This window comes from Typopeltis vanoorti, chromosome 19, assembly GCF_054136105.1.
Source record: "Typopeltis vanoorti isolate ZY-2024b chromosome 19, IOZ_Tvanoo_1.0, whole genome shotgun sequence".
Lineage (NCBI taxonomy): Eukaryota > Metazoa > Arthropoda > Arachnida > Uropygi > Thelyphonidae > Typopeltis > Typopeltis vanoorti.
This window is the reverse complement of record NC_143567.1, coordinates 34,302,804-34,323,962: the sequence shown is the minus strand read 5'-3', so window position 1 is coordinate 34,323,962 and position 21,159 is coordinate 34,302,804. Positions and strand designations below refer to the sequence as shown.

The following is a 21,159-nucleotide window of genomic DNA, read 5'->3' as shown; positions in this document are numbered from 1 at the left end:
ACTTCCTCCCAAAAATCACCCATGTTTTTGATGGCATCATGGATATTATATTATAATTCTTTCAGAACTCTCTCAATGCCATCATATAATCTTCCGTAGCCCTGACTGCTTGCAGGAATGTATGCCGTAAGTAATAAGCCTTAAATGCAGAAATGATTCACTTGTCCATTGGCTGTAGTAACGATGTAGTGTTGGGTGGTAAAAATGACCTTTACATTAGGGTGAAGGTCATCTAAAGATGTTGGATGTCCAGGAGCATTGTCCAGCACAAGAAGAATTTAAAAGGGAATTTTTTTACGAACAGTAACATTTCACAGCAGAAATAAAACAGTTCAAGATCCAATCTTCAAACATGGCAAGTGTGTCCCAGGCCCGTAATTTGACTTCCAAATAATGGGAAGAGCTGCTTTAATAATGTAGGTTTTGTTTACATGCGTGGAAAAAACTAGTTCCCAATTTATTAATTCATTAATTTAATTATTAATTATTCTTATGGGGAGTCGTGGGAACAAGTTTGTAAGTATGGAATGCAGTAAGTTGGGTCATCAGTAACCGAGGGACTGCCTTGGTTACGGATGACAATTTTTTTTTTAAAAGTGGACCAACTGGTAACCAAATTGTTGCTGCTGTTTGTGCACTGTGACAAGCAGTTTTTGTTCTCTGAAGATGCTGGATATAATACCAGCAAAATATCAGCAAATAAGTTAAATAAATATTAAGCATTTTCTTATTATTCTGTGTTGCGAATTAATCCTGTCAAATAAATTAACATGATAGAGCCATATAAGTTACCAAAGGGTATTAGATGAAAGATGCAAAAGAAATTTTTCAAACAGAATAAGGATCAGTCATTTTTCAGAAAGATCAGAGGAATCAGTCACTCTCAGAAATTCAGTAACAGTGTAGGGGGTATGATGTGAGAACAAGATTCTGAGAAAAGGGGTTCAAAAATACAGGTATGATAAGCATACATAACAGTTTAGGTATTGTGCAATGAATCTTCAGACTCCACAGATAAGCCCCTGATGTTGATGATAATTATTACTGTATTACTATTAATTTTATAAACCAGGGTCAATTTTTAAAATTTATCATCTCAAAGCTATATAACTGAGAGGAGACCTCCACATAACCTTTAAAGGAATGCGGAGAACCGATCAGGGCTTATGACCTAATATCCAATCCTCACCTTCTCCTGATGCACCCTGTTAGGTATCTACCTGGATACTGAACGAACGAAAGGATGGGCTGGCAATTTGGGATTTAGCCGACCAAATAGTAGTCCTATTGGCTTAAACCAAAATCAAAAATGATGGTACATGACAGAATTTTATGCTGGCTGGGGAGTCACCTGGTTAAACAAGATCCTGTTGTTTTTGCCAAGGAACTAGGGTAAACAGTGAAAAGTGAGCTACTGGAACACATCCTAAAACCCATCCCAACTCAACATCATCAGAGTTCAAGATTGGCACTATCAAAATAAAAAGCCTGAATGGCAAAGAAATGAACTGGATAAGTACCAGATCGACATAATAGGGGTGAATGAAACAAAAAAGGCAAAAACTGGTGAGATCTTTCTGAGCAATAAATAAAAAACATTATATTCAGGCAATGACAATCAAGGAAAAGGAGTAGCCATAGTATTCAACACTAAATAAGATGCTAATCTTCTTGAATGGCAGTCAGTCTCAGGAATAGTAATGTGGGCAAATATGAGAATGGGGAACTGGACAATGAGACTTATTTGTGCCTATGGTCCCACAGAAGGTTCTACTAAGGTAGAAGTGGAGGAATTTTTTGAGGCTTTAGAGAAAGCAACTGACACGATGAAAAAAGAAAAGTTGGTCCTTGTTGGGGATCTAAATAGCAGAGTAGGAAATCATTGTCAGACATACAAAAATATATTGGGAAAATTTGGAGAAAAGAGCAAAGCTAATAAAAATTGCAAATACCTGTTGGATTTCTGCTCAGGACATGGACTAGTTATTACTAACACCATATTCCAACATAAAAATGTGCACAAATTCATATAGAGAGAAGAGACAAGGAATAAAAAAAGTCTCATTAACTATGTTATTGTTGATAGTGATGTTTTCTCACTGGTGCAGGAGACCAGAGTGTACAGAGGATTTGAAATTGGAAGTGATCACCATTAAGTCTTGAGCAGAACAAAATTGAATTTCATATTGAAAAGAATAACATGTAAGAAAGTTTTCAAACGAATAAAAGTTAAGCAGCTCTCAGATGTGAACTGTAGACTAAAATACACAAAAATTATTGAAGAAAAAATGAAAGAGTTTGAGAACAGTAACCAAACCTTGCAGATTCAGTGGCAATCCCTGAAGAAAATATTGATTGTTTCAGCCAGACAGGCATGTGGTGAGGTTTTCTATGGATAGAAACATCAGAACTCCATGGTGGACACAGGAGGTTAAATAGGCAGTGAAAGAAAAGAAGAAAGTGTATCAAAAGTTCCTGGCAAATAAGTCAGCTTGCGCTCTTAGAGAATACAGAGACAAATGTAAGAAAGCTAAACACTGTGTAAAACTAGCTAAACAAAAGTCATGGGAGGACTTTGGTAAAAATATAGAAAATAAATATCAAGAAGGTGGCAAGATATTCTGGAGGTTATTGAAGAAGCTCAGAAATGGAGGAAAGAGTGCTGTAAAAGGAATTAGAGATGATAAAGGTAACATGAAAACAGGAGAAAAAGATATCCTTGAAGTATGGAGTAATTATTTAAAAAAATTGCTAAAAGATACAAACAGTGATGATAGCACAGTGATAAAAAAACACTGACCAGGCATGCAGTCAGGAATACATATCCATACTTGAAGTAGAAAAATCTGAAGTAGATGATATTCGAGCAGAAATGTTCAAGTATGGAGGTATAAAAGTCTTACAGTGGCTGCACTGCATAGTTCAGAATGCCTGGACAGAGGGACGTACTCCAGATGATTGAAGAAGAGCTCTCATAGTGCCCATATACAAAAAGGGAAATAAAACTGAATGTGAGAATTGCAGAGGTATTTCTCTACTGAGTGTTCCTGGTAAGATTTATGCAAGTATACTTAATAAATGGATGAGAAAGATTGTGAAAGGGAAGCTTGGTGAAGAAGAAGCTGGATTTAGGTCAAATAGAGGCTATCAGGATCAGATTTTCATGGTTTTGCTTTACGTGGATGATGTTATACTTCTAAATAAATCTGCTACAAGTCTGCAAGATTCCCTGACTAAAGTGAATAACTGTTGTAATAGATATGGTATGAAGGTCAGCATTAAAAATACAGAGACAATGAAAATATCAATTGCATTGTGAATGGAGAACCTATAGAACAAGTAAAACATTTTAGCTACTTAGGCACAACTTTTAGTGAAGATGGTAAATTAAATATGGAAATAGACAACAGAATCAACAAAGCTAGTATGGTAGGAAGTCAATTGAATAAATTTATACGGAATAAGAGAGAAATTAGCCAAAACACTAAATTAGCTATATACAAGACAGTATTCTAGTCAATTTTAACTTATGGATCTTAGAACTGGACCAGAAGTAAAACACTTGACCAAAGACTAGAGACTGCAGATATGAGAGTTCTGAGATATATCTTGATTATCGTAAATGCATAATCTCATTATCATCCTCAAAGAAAAGAGTTTAATAATGAGATTACATATTTACGATAATCAAGATATTTACCAAAAACAACTATGAAAATACTTACCATTTCACCATGAAGAAGATCTTCTAAAAGTTCAGCATTACCCCAAAGTGCTGCTTGGTGCAGAAGTCGTCCAGGAAAATCTTCATCATTTTCTTCCGACATTTTTCTGAAAATGAGAGAGAAAAACAATTATACATTCTATAATGATAAATTATTTTATAACCTCTGCTTCAATATACAACTGTGCATTACATGCATATATACACAAACAGCAGTCCTTTAGAATTAAAATCCCATTTTATACCAATTCCCTTCCCCACCACTCGATTCAAAGGTTCATGTAAAATTCTTTGCAGACAATTCATCGTGGGAAAATTATTCGTCAGAAAATCATACTGGGAAATAATGTGAAGACTAGTACTTTAGCAACAGATAGGAATTATGCCTAAAGCTGATTTTACAGCATGTAAGGATTTATGTAATTTTATCATTTTCTTTAATATAGTCTTAACCTAGAAAGACTTAACTAAGACTTAACCTATAAAATAGTCTTAACCTAGTGCTGTAAAACAATAACAGCATTCAAAATGGCCTGGTTGGCCGAGTGGATAGCATATCCACTCTCCAGCCAAGAGGCTGCAGGTTCAAATCCCGCTGTGGGAATGAATGTTTGTGATTGTCTGTGGAAATACCAGTGGTGGTCGGCAGTAGATGGCATTGGTGTAGTTACGGTCAGTTGGTGATTGAATGGTGGAGATGGACCTCGACTTGGGCCTGGCTCCCACTAGACCTCAATAAAGGTCGAAACTAGTCAGGGTAGTGGCCCTTCCCTTAATGCATAACATTAGACATATCCGCAAGGAGATGTGTTTTGCATTATGGGAGATACTGAGAAAGGAGTGATAGTGTCTTGCTCCACCTTTGCAAGGAGTCGCCTGGTGTTGCACTACCTTACCCCAGTCCTGAAGATACTTTCAGGTGCAAACTTTGTTTGTTCACACTTGGATAAAGGATTAAACTAAATTTATTATATTCTAACCAAGTGAAAAATAAACTTACATTCACTTTATACAGAATAAAAATATAAAAAATAAATAAATAGCTAAACAAAATCTAATTAAATAAATAATACAGAAATACAGAAAAAAACTATATTTTCTAAAATATTTCTAGTTTCACATTTGTTTTTCATATGTGTATCATTATCATGTTATTTAAATTTTCTCATGAAGAATTTTCCCTGGGAAGAATTTTCTCCATGATGAATTGTCCACAAAGAATTATGTGGACATGAATTCAAGAGAATACTTATGACATATATATAGAACACTTAAATCGGAGGACATTTGGAAGTAATACTATGTATTTTACTGCTGAAATCAACAGATGCCTTACCATTTCATTCTTAATGAAAAACAATATACTAACCACTTTGAAACGTAAATAAAAACCTTTTGTTAAGGGGACATTACATCACATCTCTCTCATCATTTATCATGTAAGGCAAGGTGTATATGCTATCCTCACTGTTATTTAAAATCTTTATGGACTCGCATGAAAGAAATTAATATCAAAAATGTTCTTTACATTCTGCAGAGATTATCCTCTAAAACAAACCCACTCTACAAGTAATTAATTAAATAACTGCTGCAGCAAAATTTATATGATAATCAGCAATAAAAAAGACTCAAACAATTAAAGTAATCAGAAATATGGGAAAAAGACCAAATGCATTATGAACGAAGAACCTAAAAAAAGAAGTAAAACATTTCTGTTACTTAAGTATAATTTTTAACGAACAATACAAATTACAGTGAATGAAAACTCTATCTCAACATCAGCAGAGATAGGTCAAGCACCATCAAACATAAGAAGTATCAATGGATCAGAAACAGAACTAGTAAAAACTGATAAGTTCCAGATCAACATAATAGATGGTGTTACTGAAACAAACAGGTGAACTTCTTCTAAACAACAAATACAAGATGTTATATTCAGGCAATAACAATAAGCGGGAAAAAAGGAATAACTATAGCATTCAACACTAAATATGAGGATAAGCTTCGTGAGGAGAGGCAATATGAAGTAGAGTGAGGTGGATAAATATCAGAATGGGAAATTGGACAACAAGACTTATTTGTGCCTATGGTCCCATAGAAGATTCTACTAAGGAAGAAGTAGAACTCAAAGCATTAGAGAAGACAAATGTCACAAAGAAAAAGTTAGTCCAAAGAGCAAAGTAGGAAATTATTACCAGATGTATAGAAATGGTCTGGGAAAATTTAGAGAAAATAATAAAACTAATAATAATAATAATGGTAAGTGCCTGATGAATTTCTGTTCAGAACATGGACTAGTCATTACTAACACCATAAAGAGATGCACAGATTCACATGGAGAGAAGATACCAGAAATAAGAACAGTCACATTTACTATGTTATTGTTGATAGTGATATCTTCAGCCAGTTCGGACACAGAGTATACAGAAGATTTGAAATAAGAAGTGTTCATTCAGTTATGAGCAGGACAGGCACTTCTTACCACATCAATCCATCTAGATTGAGGTGGATTGATGCAGTCTTCCTCCAGGTCTTTTTCCTGCTATCCTGGCATCAAACACTTATTCTGCTAATCTTTCCTCTCCCACTCTGTTTATTCATACCACATCAAAATAGCTTTGCTCACACATTCACGATTGATAACAAAGTTTAGTTCCTTCCTAATATCTTCATTTTTTAATATGATTTGCCACTAATGGCATCTGATCACTTATCCCCAACCTAATTCTTCTCCATTTTTTTTTTTTTTTTTTTTTTTTAAGAATCAAGATATGAGATTTCTGGGAAAAAAAAAAAAAGCTTTAATTTCTAACCCAGCCATCAGAACATAAGTTAAAAGGGATTTCAAAACTATCTTGCATATAGTTAGTTCAGAGATTTTGCTAATTTCTCCTCTATTATTCTGTATAATTTTATTCTGGCTCCCTAACATACCAGCTCTGCTAATTTTGTTGTCAAGTTCCATATTTAATATGCTACTTTCACTAAAATTTTTTGTGTCTAAATAGCCAAAATATTTTACATGTTTCTTGGGTTCATTTCTCATTTAGGATGCATTTGATGTTTTCCATGTTCCTGCCTATTTTCATAGCCTTTGTCTTTTGGTTGCTGATATTCATAGCAAATATGTTAGAGCAGTTATACAATTTATTATTATTCAGGACCTTCATGACATCAGAAAACTCATTGTAGGAAGACATCTTAAACAACAAAAAGTCTATTATACCACTCCTTAAAGTCATTCACTGTTTATGCTCTCACTAGCCAATCAGACAATACATTCCAACCACACTTCATACAAAAAAAAGTCACTTCCCACCCTTTATTCACCACTTCCATTTGCAATTTTCAGGGATGGTCTCCCCTTCCCTTTGTTCTATCATATGAAAGATCTCTCCATCCACCCTGTAACTACCTCTCAACAGTTTAAATGTCTCAATCATATGATGCAAAATTGGAAAGAGCAATGGTCAATGAAGGTGATGTACACCCTCTGTCCAAAAAGAAACCAAACTTTTTGAAAATAGAAGAAACTAGTGGCACCACCTGTTGTACCTTTTTGTAGTCGAAAGTGGCAACCTTCATTAGTGTTGTGTCAACTGTTTGACATTTGTTTCATTAGAAGCTGAGTAACAGTGCCAAAAGTCACAGTGTGTTTTGACGGATGGTCGGTCGTCAGATATTCATGCCATACGCGACGAATTCTTGCTACCAATCACCTCAAAACTTCGAGATAAAACTCACCATTGACCATTTGGCCAGGCGGAACAAATTCTTTGTGAATAATGCCCTTGGAATCGTAGAAACAAATCAGAATTGTCTTTACTTTTGACTTCTCCAAGCAACTTTTTTTCAGATGCCCCTCTTCTGGTCATCTCCACTCAGCACTTTGTTTTGGGCTCATACTCAAAACACCACGTTTCGTCACCAATAATGATTGTTTCAAGGAAGTTTGAGTCCTTACAAGCAGTTTTAATGAGGTCCTTGCAGTGTTCAATTCGATACATTTTTTGGTCGTCAGTGTGGGGAACAAATTGTGAATTCAATTTACGAAGGCCCAATCTCTCGGTCAAAATGCCGTGAACACTGATTTTGGAATCCCCAATTCATCTTCAATCAATCTCATGAAATGGAACATTTCGGGTTTTCTTTGATGAAATCACGCGCTTTTTGGATGTTAACTTCGCTCAGTCCAGTTTTTGGACAGCCCGGCTTTTCGTTTTCCTCAAGTGTCTCACGACCACTTTGAAATTGCTTAAACCACTCGTAAACTTGAGTATGAGTATTCATCACTGTATGCTTTTTGAAGTATTTGTTGCATTTCGGTAAAACTTTTACCAAGTTTAACACAAAAGTCAATCGCAGCTCTCTGTTTGAAACTCATTTTCCAACCGTTCTTCAAAACACGCTGTCACTCTTGGCATTATAACTCGGTTTCAAATGAAACAAATGTCATAAACAGTTGACACAACACTAATGAAGGTTGATGTTTTCGACAACAAAAAGATACAACAAGTGGTGCCACTAGTTTCTTCTATTTTTCGGTTTCTTTTTGGACAGTGGGTGTAGATATCTTGCAGGATAACTTAAATATGCTGGAGGTATGGGCAAAGGTAACAGCTGTCAGTTTAACATGGTTAAATGTAATGTGAAGCATTCACTTTGGGAGGATTAGAGGAAATATTGCAAAGGTGGCCAAAATAAAATGGCACATCAAACTACATGGTTGCTGAAGAACACACTAACAAGAAGGGATAGGGAAGTTACTCTTCCACTTTATAAGGCATTAATAAGGCCACACTGGACTACTGCACACAGATCTTGTCACCTGGATTCCTTCGTGATGAAGAAGTGGTGGAGAGGATCCAGAAGCGAGTGACAAAGATTGTTATAGGTCTATGGAATGTCTCCTATGAGGGTAGATTGAAGGTCTGTGGGTTCCAAAAACTAGCTGATAGGTGTAAGAGAGAAGATATGATAGAAGCATATAAGTTATTAAAGCGGTTTAATAGGACTGATAACAATTACATTTTCCTGTACAGTGCAGTGCAGGAAGGGAGAGAAAGAGAGGTCCATCCCTGGAAATTGCAAGAGTGTGGTTAACAAGGGTATTAGGACTAGATATTTTGCTTGGAGGGTGATGAATATGTGGAATGCATTGGCAGAGTTGGTTGCAAGTGCTTCATCTGTAAATGAGTTTAAGGAAACGTATGATAGGTAATGTGTGAATATTGGTTAGTGTGTCAATGTAAGGTCTCCCACAATGAATCTTCTGACTCTGTGGAGACACTGTTATAATAACAACAATAATAATAATATCACCCCTTCATCTTCTATCTACCAAACTCTGCAGTTCACATATAATATCTAATCCTCATAATTAACAATGCGCCTCTACACACTCTCCAAGGTTAATTAATCCTCTTCAAATCTTAGTAAACAGATCTGAGTACAGCAATCCTGATGTGGTCTGATCAGGGCTTTATATAATGGAATCACAACTCTTCTATCTCTGTCGGTAAGTGGTCCTTCTCAGTACTGTAGCAATCCTCTGGTTTATCTTCACCACCTTTGCAACGTATATTCTAAACTTCAAATTTCTATCAATCATCATCCCAAGACCTCTTGCCACCTCCACTTCCTCTAGTACAGTTCTACCAGCAGAGAATGTCTCCCATTGTTGGATCCTAAATTTCTAGACTTTACATTAAGTTTGCATTTAACTGACATCCCAATTCCTTTGCTCATCTATCCAGCTTACTCAACTCCTCCTGAAGGGCAACCACATCAGCACTATTACTAATAACCCTTCCCAGCTTCACATAATCTGTAAACAACTGATTATAACCCTGCAATCTACTGACATCATCACTGACATAAAGGTTAAGCAATATAGGTCCCCAGTACTGAACCCCACGTGACCTTCTGCTTCCTTGACACCATTCCCTCGTATACAACTCTCTGGTATCAATCAGACAGCTAATCTCAAACCCAATTCACTAGCCTGATATCTATGTATGACTTAAATATCAGCTTATCATGCAGCACTGTCAAGTGCTGTTTTAAAATCCCTCTAATAATGTGTTTCAGCTACTTTTTCAGGATAAAATACTTAATAATAAAATAAAATAAAAGTAATCATTAAGCAACTGTACTGTGTCATCTGTGTTGGTCACTCGACTCCCATATTCATCTATCAATGTCACTCTTCAGCGATTATTTCTCTTCCTAATGGACACATACATAAACAAAGAATTCCTTACGATTTCCCTTGGATTGAAGGGCTAATCTTTACTCATATTCCAGTTTTATCTATCTTCTGTAGTATGAAAGTCACTCTTCTAGAGTCTAATATTCCTCATGCAGCTGCTCACCACCAATCTCCATATACTTTTTCCATAACCTCTTTTTCATCTGCAACACCAAATCATGTTCTCTTGAGGCATACAGCTTGTCATCGCTGCTAATAAATATTTTTTCACTAGTTCCCATGCACTGATAAGATCTCTCCCTTCCAATTCTTCCATCCAAGAAACTACCGGAAGCTGATTTAGAAGATTATTATAATCACCTTCCTTATAATTCAATATAAATTCCTTTCTCTTTGAGACTTCTGCATGTTTATTCATTCCATCAAGTCAAGACTATATCATCACTCTCACTCTGAAACCAAGGGCAGGAATAACATCTCAGTCACAATCAGATCCTCTGATGCTAGGACCAAATCCAAAACTCTTGAACTTTGTGTTCCTTCTACTATATTGCCTCAGACATTTGTCTCTTAAGCATTCGAGAAATTCCATTCTCATACTACTACATGTTGTTTCCCCTCTCCGAATTTATATTTCTGTAGTTAAAATCTCCCATAATAATCAATCATTTTGCACTTCCCAAACTCAACTGCCTATACATCTCCTGCTCTCCATCCTCTGTGTTCTCTGGCCTATAGCAACATCCCACTAAATATATGTTCTGCCCATTTCCACATGATAATCATGTACTCTCAAAACCATTAGTGCAATTTCCATTCAAATTCTTCACTATGAAAGGACACAACTCATCAGCTATGTTAAGTAACATTAAACCATTACATTTGTTCTTCCTATCCTGCCAAAATATGCTATACCTTTCTACTTTTACTCTTGTCAAGACATCTTTCAATCACGTTTTGTTGAGCTCAACAACCTTTAGACAGACTAAAGCTACCAATGCTACCAATTCATTTCCTTTATTCCTGACATTTTTGGCATTTGTATAAAGGAAGATCAATAATTTTCAGCATTTCTACAACTATTATTATATCCTCCAGAGTCCATCTGATTCTGTAATATACCATACATTCTCCCATTTCAGAAGCAACTATTCCTGTAGAGGCCACCCCCCCTACTACCATCCACCCTGGCAACTCTAGTTTTCCAGGCCTAACACACTCATTTGCCAAAAGAACAAAAATCTATCCAACTGCCTGCATCCTCCCTTGTTCAAATGCAGTCCATCTCTCACACACAGCTACCTTATATCCCCAAATGCACTCCAGGCATCCACATAACTAAGCCTCTTTTTTGACACATACTTGCCTGTCATGTCATTCATTACTGATGCTCTTCTCCTCTATTTTATATTATCATATCTGGGTAACAGACTCACTATCTTCCCTCTCACACTCTTCTGCTGTACAATCCCAAACATTAACCACAGATCTCTCACTACTAGATTCATGCTATCAATCAAGCCTTTAATACTAACCATCATTATCATCTCATCCATGTATTTGCCTGACTTGAATTGCCATGGTTACAATATCATTCATATAGACAATTACTCTTCTAGCTTTCTATTTTGCACTCCACAGATCAATGAATCTCCAGACATGAAACTTCTCACTGATCTGTTCATTCCATGTTCATCTGCATTCCCCCCACCTCTCTTTTCTCTGACATTCTGCTCTCCTACTTACTTATTTCCTCCCATCTCTCCATTCTTTACTCCTGCACTATCTCACCTTCCTCTTTCCCTGATTCTCAAATTCTCTCTCTTGCTTCTACTCTTGTTCAATCTCACATTAGTTAACCTTCCCAGTCTCTTAATCTCTTCCTTCACACTTCTCAAGAAATGATCATACCTTCCACTTTTTTTCAGTACTTCTATTTCACTTTCTTTCTCTCTCTCTCTCTCTCTTCAAGTATCCTCCTCTTGCTCAACATTCACCAACCAATCACCATCCTCCAAATCTGCAACACTTCCTAACATTATATCTATTTCCAAATCAGGGGTTGTCTTCATCACTTTTGATCATGCTACTCACATGTCTGCTGGCATTTCTCTCTTATATAAAACATTTTTAACTGCTCCAATGCAAACATGCTACAAGCACCAAATGCAACGAAAATTTGTAATATAGTGTGCAAAATGTAGTCCTTAATTGCGGCAGCTGAATGATAACAAAAAATGATCAAATTACAGCATCTATAATTATTGAAACACAAAATAAATATACAAAAAAAAAAAAAAAACGTTAAACACTAAAAACCTCAAAATATGAACTATTCAACACTCACTTATGATCAAACTAGGCAAGACTCTCTCTCTAAATTCAAAACAAATATCATAATATTTATACATCATCATCATCAAATTCCTGACATGTACCCTCAAAGGGTGTACAGGATATGATAGTACTACATGAAAAAATCTACATCATTACTAACTTCCTATCTAGAATTTTCCTCCAAATCAGTCTGTTACTTGTCAAGACTCCAACATTATCAGATCTTATATTTCTATCGTCTAAGGCACTTTGTACCATATCAATCCACCTATATCTTGGTCTTCCTCTGGGTCGTTGTGCTGCCAACCTGGCAGAGAACACTTGTTTTGCTAATCTTTCCTCGCCCATTCTGTTTAAGTGACCTGAGATTGGCTCTGCTAACACATTCCTGGATGCTGACAATGTCAAGTTCTTTCCTAATATCCTCATTTTTAATATGATATTGCCATTGATACCATCTGTTCACGCCTCTAATCTTTCTTAGGACTCTCATATCTGCGGTCTCTAGTCTTTGGTCAAGTGTTTTACTTCTGACTCAGCTCTCAGATCCAAAAGTTAAAACTGGTTTGAACACAGTCTTGTATACAGCTAATTTAGTGTTCCGACTAATTTCTCTCTTATTCCATATGAATTTATTCAATTGACTTCCCACCATACCAGCTTTGCTGATTCTGTTGTCTATTTCTATATTTAATTTACCATGTTCACTAAAAATCATGCCTAAGTAGCTGAAATGTTTTACTGGTTCCACAGGTTCTCCATTCACAACACAGTTGACATTTTCAATGATTCTGCCTATTTTCATTGTCTTTGTCTTTTTATTGCTGACCTTCATACCATATCTATTACGGCAGCTATTCAATTTAGTCAGAGAATCTAGCAGACTTGTAGCGGATTTATTTAGAAGTATAACATTATCCGCATAAAGCAAAGAGCTGACATTAACATCTCCAATTTTGATATCATGTTCAATACCACTTTCCTTCATAATGTGATCCATATAGATAATGAATAACAGAGGAGATAATGTACATCCTTGTCTCACACCAGATTTAACATTAAACCATCTTCCTGTACTTCCTTCAATTCTAACTGCTTACTTACAACTCAAATAAAGACTAAGTATTGTTTGATATAATGCCCCATTGAAACTATATATATTGAATAGCTTCTCTGTTGACACCTTGTCGTATGCCTTTTCCAGATCGACAAAACTTAAATACAGATCTCTGTTATATTCCTATGCTTTTTTCTCGACTATTTGTCGTAAAGTGAAGATCTGATCCTGAGAGCCTCTATTTGGCCTGAATCCAGCTTGTTCTTCACCAAGCTTTTCTTCCACAATTCTTCTCAACCGCTTCTCAAGTATACTTGCATTGATCTTGCCAGGAACACTCAGTAGGGAAATACCTCTGTAATTCTCACATTCAGTTTTATTTCCCTTTTTATATATGGGTACTATGAGAGCTCTACTCCAATCATCAGGGATTCGTCCCTCTCTCCAGGCTTTCTGAACTATGCAGTGCAGCAACTGTAAGACTCTTATACCACCATACTTCAGCATTTCTGTACGAATATCATCTACTCCTGCTGCCTTTCCATATTTCAAGCCTTTGCTTGAAATTTGCACAGTGGTAAAAAACATTGACCACTGCATGCTTGGTCAGTGTTTTTTACCACTGTGCTGTCACCACTGCTTGTTTCATTTAGCAGTTTTTCAAAGTAATTACTCCATACTTCAAGGATATCTTTTTCTCCCGTTTTCATGTCACCTTTATCATCTCTAACTCCTTTTACAGCACAATTTCCTCCATTCCTAAGCTTCTTCAACAACCTCCAGAATATTTTGCCACCTTCTTGATATTTATTTTCTATATTCTTGCCAAAGTCCTCCCATGAGTTTTGTTTAGCTAGTTTTACACAGTGTCTAGCATTCTTGCATTTGTCTCTATATTCTCTAAGAGCACAAGCTGACTTATTTGACAGGAACTTTTGATTTGCTTTCTTCTTTTCCTTCACTGCCTCTTGTCCACCAGGGAGTTCTGATTTTTTTATCCTTGCAGACAACCTCACCACATGCCTCACTGGCAGAATCAATCAATGTTTTCTTCAGAGTTTGCCACTGAATCTACAAGGTTTGATTCCTGTTCTCAAACTATTTCATTTTTTTTCCAATAATCTTTGTGTATTTTAGTCTACAGTTCACATCTAAGAGTTGCTCAACTTCTATTCGCTTTAAAACTTTCTTACATGTTATTCTTTTGAATATGAAATTCAATTTTATCCTGCTCAAGACCAAATAGTGATCACTTCCAATTTCAAATCCTCTGTACACTCTGGTGTCCTGCACCAGGGAGAAAACATCACTATCAACAATAACATAGTCAATGAGACTTTTCTTATTACTAGCCTCTTCTCTCCATGTGAATTTATGCACATTTTTATGTTGGAACATGGTGTTAGTAATAACCAGTCCATGTCCTGAGCAGAAATCCAACAGATATTTGCCATTATCATTAGCTTTGCTCTTTTCTCCAAATTTTTCCAAAATATTTTTGTAAGTCTCACAATCATTTCCTACTCTGCTATTTAGATCCCCAACAAGGACCAACTTTTCCTTTTTCATTGTGTCAGTTGCTTTTTCTAAAGCCTCAAAAAATTCCTCCACTTCTATCTTAGTAGAACCTTCTGTGGGAAGGTTCTACTAAGATAGACGTGGAGGCACAAATAAGTCTCATTGTCCAGTTCTCCATTCTCATATTTGCCCACATTACTCTACTTGAGACTGACTGCCATTCAAGAAGATTAGCCTCATATTTTGTGTTGAATACTATGCCTACTCCTTCTTTTCCTTGATTGTCATTGCCTGAATATAACATTTTGTATTTATTGCTCAGAAAGATCTCACCAGTTTTTGTCTTTTTTGTTTGAGTCACCCCTATTATGCCGATCTGGTACTTATCTAATTCCTCAGCTAGCTCCATTTCTTTGCCATTCAGGCCTTCTTACGTTGATAGTACTGATCTTTAACTCTGGTGATGTTGAGTTGGGGGTTGTTTTCAGATTAGTTCCAGTAGCTGACTTTTCGCTGTTCGACCTGGTTCCCTGGCGAAAACAATGGGGGCCCTTGTTTATCCAGGCGACACTCCAGCCAGCATGAAATTTTGTCATGTTGTACCATCATTTTTTTTATTTTGGTTTAACCAATAAGAATACAATTTGGTCGGCTAAATCCCAAATTGTCAGTCCATCCTCGTTCGTTCAGTATCCAAGGAGGTGCACCACGAGAAGGTGAGGATTGGACATTAGGTCAGAAGCCCTGGTCGGTTCTCTGCATTCCTTTAAAGGCTATGTGGAGGTCTCCTCTCAGTTATACAGCTTTGACCCTTAAGCACCCCATAATTTATACTGAAACTAATAATTTTTTCTCACACCTCACTACCATGAACTTCACTCCTGGCATAAAAACCAGTTAAGGAATCCTGCAGACCTTGTGCTGGAGTCATATAAGAGTATGTCGTTCTTATAGAAAGGCTAATACGCTGATTAAACATGACTAAATACAGGGACGCGCTGGCAATATGTGCAATGCATACAGGCACCAGGATAGTAAAGGCGCAAAAAGATTTCAGGCAAGGAGGAAAGATTTCAGGCAAGGAGGAAATACTTAAAAAAATATATTATTTATTAATTATATCAAAATAAATTACATTTTGGTTTAAATTTTAATTACATTTTATAGATTTGTCTTAAAAAAATTATTTATAATCACTTACTGTTATTATTCCTTAAGTTCTTATTTTAATCTGATCCTAGTTCTAACAAGTAGTTTAGCATAAACAAGTAAAAACTTGAACCAGCGTGAGTTTACTATTTACAGGATGATGCGCATTGGAATTTTTTTCATCTTGTTCAACTCGCATTTGCTCTAAACATATATAAGAAAATCTGCTGCAGTTTTTAACATTATTCTATATTCTGCTGTTATCAAGAGAATATAGGCAACATCCATCTTGCAATGTACCTGAATCGTCATGAGAAAAATTTAAATCATTTGAACAATTTAAAAAAATAGACAGAATTAATTATATCCTTAAAAAATAAAATTGTATTGATCATTGGCAACAAACAGTTTAAGATAATGAAAGGAAACGTTTGTATGAAGTTATAAAAAGAATAATTTTTGTAGTACAGTTTTTTAGGCAAACAAAATCTAGCTTTTCGTGGTAAAAGTAATAAAAGTAATATACGATCGGAACCATGGCAATTTTTTTTTTAAATGCAGTGAGATGTTAGAAAAGTTTGATCCTTTTATATCGGAACACACGTGAAGTGGAGCTAATGATCCTGACTTTAAAAATATGCCCTCATATTTAGGAGATAAAATTCAAAATGAAATACTCACTTTATTCGCATCAAATATTAAAAATGACGTTTTTATAAAGTGTTTTTTTATTCGGGGGAGGGACATAGGGGCACCAACTAGTTTTGCACACAGGTGCCGGACACTAGTGGCGTGCTGACTAAATACTTAACGAATTGACACCGTACATTAGAAATATAAATTAAATCAACTTTAATATATACTTTCCGATATTTCGGCAACGTCATGTTGCCGTCTTCATGGGAACTTAAGATAAAGACACGTGCACGCAAGTACTACATAACAGCAAATGAGAAACGAAGCGAGGAAGCTAACGTTTTCCTAAAGTCCTGATGGTGCTCCCTGGCAGGCTATATTAGGTGTTCTTGGCCTTTGGGCTGAAGTTCTTCTGATATATGTTTCCCAAATTTGTTAAGGTCTGGCATGTTCTTAAGGGCTGAGGCTGATTCCATGAATAGTCTTTCATATTTGAACATGCCGTGGTGTATTACTGTGGCTTTCTCCCACATTATTCTGTGGCAAGTATCTAGAGCATGGTCTGCAAGCCCAGAGTGGCTGTACTGGTGAAATAGGATGTAGTCCTTGAGTTCTGAGATTCTGATATTTGCTGTCCTGCCTGTTTGGCCAAAGTAGGTCAATTTACAGCTGCAAGGGACCATACACCAGGTAGGTCCAGGGGAAGTGGTTGGTCTTTAGTGGAGTGAATAAGGGATGCCAATTTTCTATATGGTCTGTAACAGGAGGTCAAGTCATGTTTTTTTAGGATTTTGTTGATTTTTTCCAAGGTGATTTGGATGTAGGGAATGGTGATGGATTTAGAGTAATCTTTTTTGTGAAGGGGGAGGTGGGTTGTGGATAACTGTTTTTAGTATTTTTTGGATTTTTTTTTTTTTTTTGGGGGGGGGGGTAGCCATTGGCTGAGAAAGTGTTAATGATGTGATTTAGTTCAGTAGTTAGGGCTTGGTCATTTGAACAGATTAGTTTTGGCCTGTTAAATAGTGTCTTAATAACTCCATATTGTTGTGAGGGGGGGGGGGGGGAATTGTTGGTGAATGTATCTACCTGTATTTGTGGGTTTTCTATAAACTGAGAAAAACCAAGGTTCCATCAGGTTGGCCAGTGACTAGTATGTCTTTCTCTTTTTCCAGGGTGAACTTGATTCTGGGGTGTTGGTTGTTTAAGTTGGAGAAGAGTTTATGGTTGTGTTAAGAAGGAGAGGAGTGTATCTGGGCCATGTGCCCAAATAGCAAACACATCATCAACGTAGCGAAGCCATATGGTAGGTTTTTTTTGTGGGGCAGAGTTTAAGGCTTTCTCTTCAAAAGTCTCTATAAAGAAGTTGGCCAAGGGTGGGGAAAGTGGTGAACCCATGGCTGGCCCCTCTATCTCTTTGTAGAATTTTTCCTGCCAAATGAAATAGCCTGAGTTCATTGTGAACTGAAATAGGGCTGAGCTATAGGGAGGAAATTTAGCTTGGATTAGCTCTAAGGTTTCTTTGAGGGGGGGGGGACATTTGTGAATAAGGAGGAGATGTCAAAACTGACCATTATGTCATTATGTTGGAGTGTAAAGTTTTCTACACTGGCTTTGAAGTGGGCTGAGTTTTTTTGTGTATGATGGTGTGTTGCCAGGATAGTGTGAGAGCACTTTGGCTAAATATTTAGCTAGTTTGTAAGTGGGGGGAAGCAATGCCATCCACTATGGGACATAATGGCACATTTTCTTTATGTATTTTTGGGAGCCCATATATATGGGGGGGTCTAGAGTTATATGGTTTTAGTCTGGTAGTAATCTCCACAGGCCAAGAAGTGACCTTCTTAAGGAGTCTATGGAGAGCTACTTACCTCCCCGTTGAATACAATCCCACCAACTTACAAATTTTCTAATTTGTAAGTTGGTGGGGTTGTATTCAATGGGGAGGTAAGTAGCTCCTGTAGAGACTTGTATTCATTAATGGATATGTTGGTTTTTTTGGTGGTTTTGTTTTTGTGAGAACACAGGCTACATCTAATCTAATATCGTTGGCGATGTGGTTTGGAAGGTGGCGAATCCCACATTCAATCTGGATCATTAATTCCTCGGCAGGTAATTTCCTAGGAGCAATGGCAAAGTTGTGACCACGTGACAGAGCATTGAGTGCTTCAGGCTTCGAGATGATGGAAGAAAGCCACAGTAATACACCGCAGCAAGTTCATACACGAAAGACTATTCATGAAATCAGCCTCAGCCCTTAGGAACATGCCAAACCTTAACAAATTTGGATGAATGAGACTTCCCCAAATTTGGGAAACATATATCAGAAGAACTTCAGCCCAAAGGCAAAGAACACCTAATATAGCCCGCCAGGGGACACCATCAGGCCATTAGGAAAACGTTAGCTTCCTCGCTTCGTTTCTCATTTGCTGTTATGTAGTACTTGCATGCACATGTCTTTATCTTAAGTTCCCATGAAGATGGCAACGTGACGTTGCCAAAATATCGGAAAGTATATATTAAAGCTGATTTAATTCATATTTCTAGTGTATGCTGTCAATTCCTTAAGTATTTAGTTATAAGAGTATGTTATCTGCATAAAGTAAAAGGCTAAAATACATCTTCAGTTTTCATATCATGTTTAATGTCATTTTCCTTCTTACTGACAAATTGGCCCTTCAGAACACAAGCAATTTACAGACAAAAAATACTATTGTGGTGTGGTGGTTGGCGGTAGATGGTATTAATATGGATGATTGGTAGTAGAGGTTCGGTGTAGTGGTGGAGATGGAGAGTTGTACAGTAGGTGTCCTCTCGCAATGAGTCTTAGGACTCCTTGGAGGTGTCATAAATAATAATAATAATAAATATGATTCATATAGATGATGAATAAAATATCAGGGGAGATAGTGTGCACCCATGTCATGCACTTCAACATCAATCTTCCTGTACCTCCTTCAATTCTAATTGATGACTTACAACTTAAATAGAGAATATATATATATATAACTTGATATAAAGTCCCATTTATATAATATAATTAGTGGTGTAGCTAGAGCTTTTGCCACCCAGAGCAGTCCCTGAGTTTGCCACCCCACTCAATACACACCAAATATACTACAAAAAGTCAAAAGAACGTATAGGGAAATAAATTAAAACACTATGTTTATTTTTGAAGTAAAACTTTAATTTCAGCATTCTAAAATGTTATTTTTCTTGCTTTTCTGTTAGCAAAATCATGGATGACATTGGCAAAGCCTATTTCATAGCAATGTAAGTAATTCTTAATCTATTTTATTTAGAAAAACTACTCTCACAACTAGCAACACTTACAGCAATTTTGAGGAAAATTCGCAGTAGTATTACAATATTTGGAAATGAGTTCTCCAGACTGTATTTTAGAATTAACTGCGAAAGTTCAAAAAGGTTCAAAATGCCACCCCTCCCTAGCTACGCCTCTGAATATAATTGCAGAATTTTGAAAAGCTTTCCTGGCACCATGTCATATGCCCTTTTCCTGATGTACACAAAATATAAATTCAAATTCTTGTTGAATTCCTACAATTTCTCAACTAAAGTGAATCCGATCTACATAATGTGTTGGCATCAGCCCAAATTGCAGTTCTTCTCTAAGTGTTCATTCTGCGATTTTTCTTATCCTCTTCTCAAGTATACTCGCATAATTTGCAGCTGAGTCACTGTTTTAATACTGATTCTGAACAGACAAATGAAAATATGGTGAAAGCTAAGGCAATTATTGCCCGTGTCAGGCAAATAACCACTCAGCTACTCATTGCACATCTTGATGTCAGTAAGGAAATGGCCAGATTAATCTTAGAAAAAGATTTGTTCGAGGTTTGTGCTGCACAAGTTGACAGACAAACAGAGAGAGCATCGGGTTGCAAATTGTGGTCAAAATTTCATCCATGCAGTTGATCAAGATCGTGATGTGTTGCAAAGAATTATCACTGGTGATGAAAGTTGGTGTTTTCAGTTTGATCCAGAAACAAAATGCCAGAGCATGGAATGGCATGGAACATCTTCTCTCCAACAGAAAAAAGTCAGGTTGCAAAAATCAAGTGTCAAGACAATGGTCACTGTTTTTTTTTATTTTTGGATGTTGCTGGATCTGCCACGAATTTGTTCTTCCTGGCAACACAGTGAATGGTCAGTATTATTTAGAAATGATATAACTTCTATATACCAGCATTTGATGTGTCAGAAAAGAATGTTCCACAACAATTGGTTCTATTGCACAACAATGCGCCCGTGTACTGCTGTGAAGCAATTTCTGGCTTCAAAGTCGATCTGTGTGATTGAATATTCATCCCCCCCCCCATTCTCCAGACTTTTGCTCCTACACTTATTTCCTCTTCCCAAAAATGAAGTGTGGCTTGAAAGAGGAGCATTTCAGTAACATTAAAGACATCCAACACAGTGTGACCAGACACTGAAGCAGGTTCCCATTCAGGACTTCCACCATGCCTTCTAACACCTGTACGACAGATGTAAACGTTGTGTGAAGTTGGA

The 21,159-nt window shown here is 36.6% G+C and overlaps 1 protein-coding gene across 1 annotated transcript in view; it reads right to left on the bottom strand.

The window, feature by feature from the left end:
• Lrrk (Leucine-rich repeat kinase) overlaps positions 1–21,159 on the bottom strand; it is a 790,764-nt gene that overhangs the window by 714,899 nt on the left and 54,706 nt on the right. The window contains exon 2 of the mRNA XM_090409582.1: positions 3,726–3,831. Within this exon, the coding sequence (XP_090265708.1) occupies positions 3,726–3,827 (102 nt within the window). The 5' untranslated portion in view covers positions 3,828–3,831. The remainder of the gene's footprint in view (positions 1–3,725; positions 3,832–21,159) is intronic.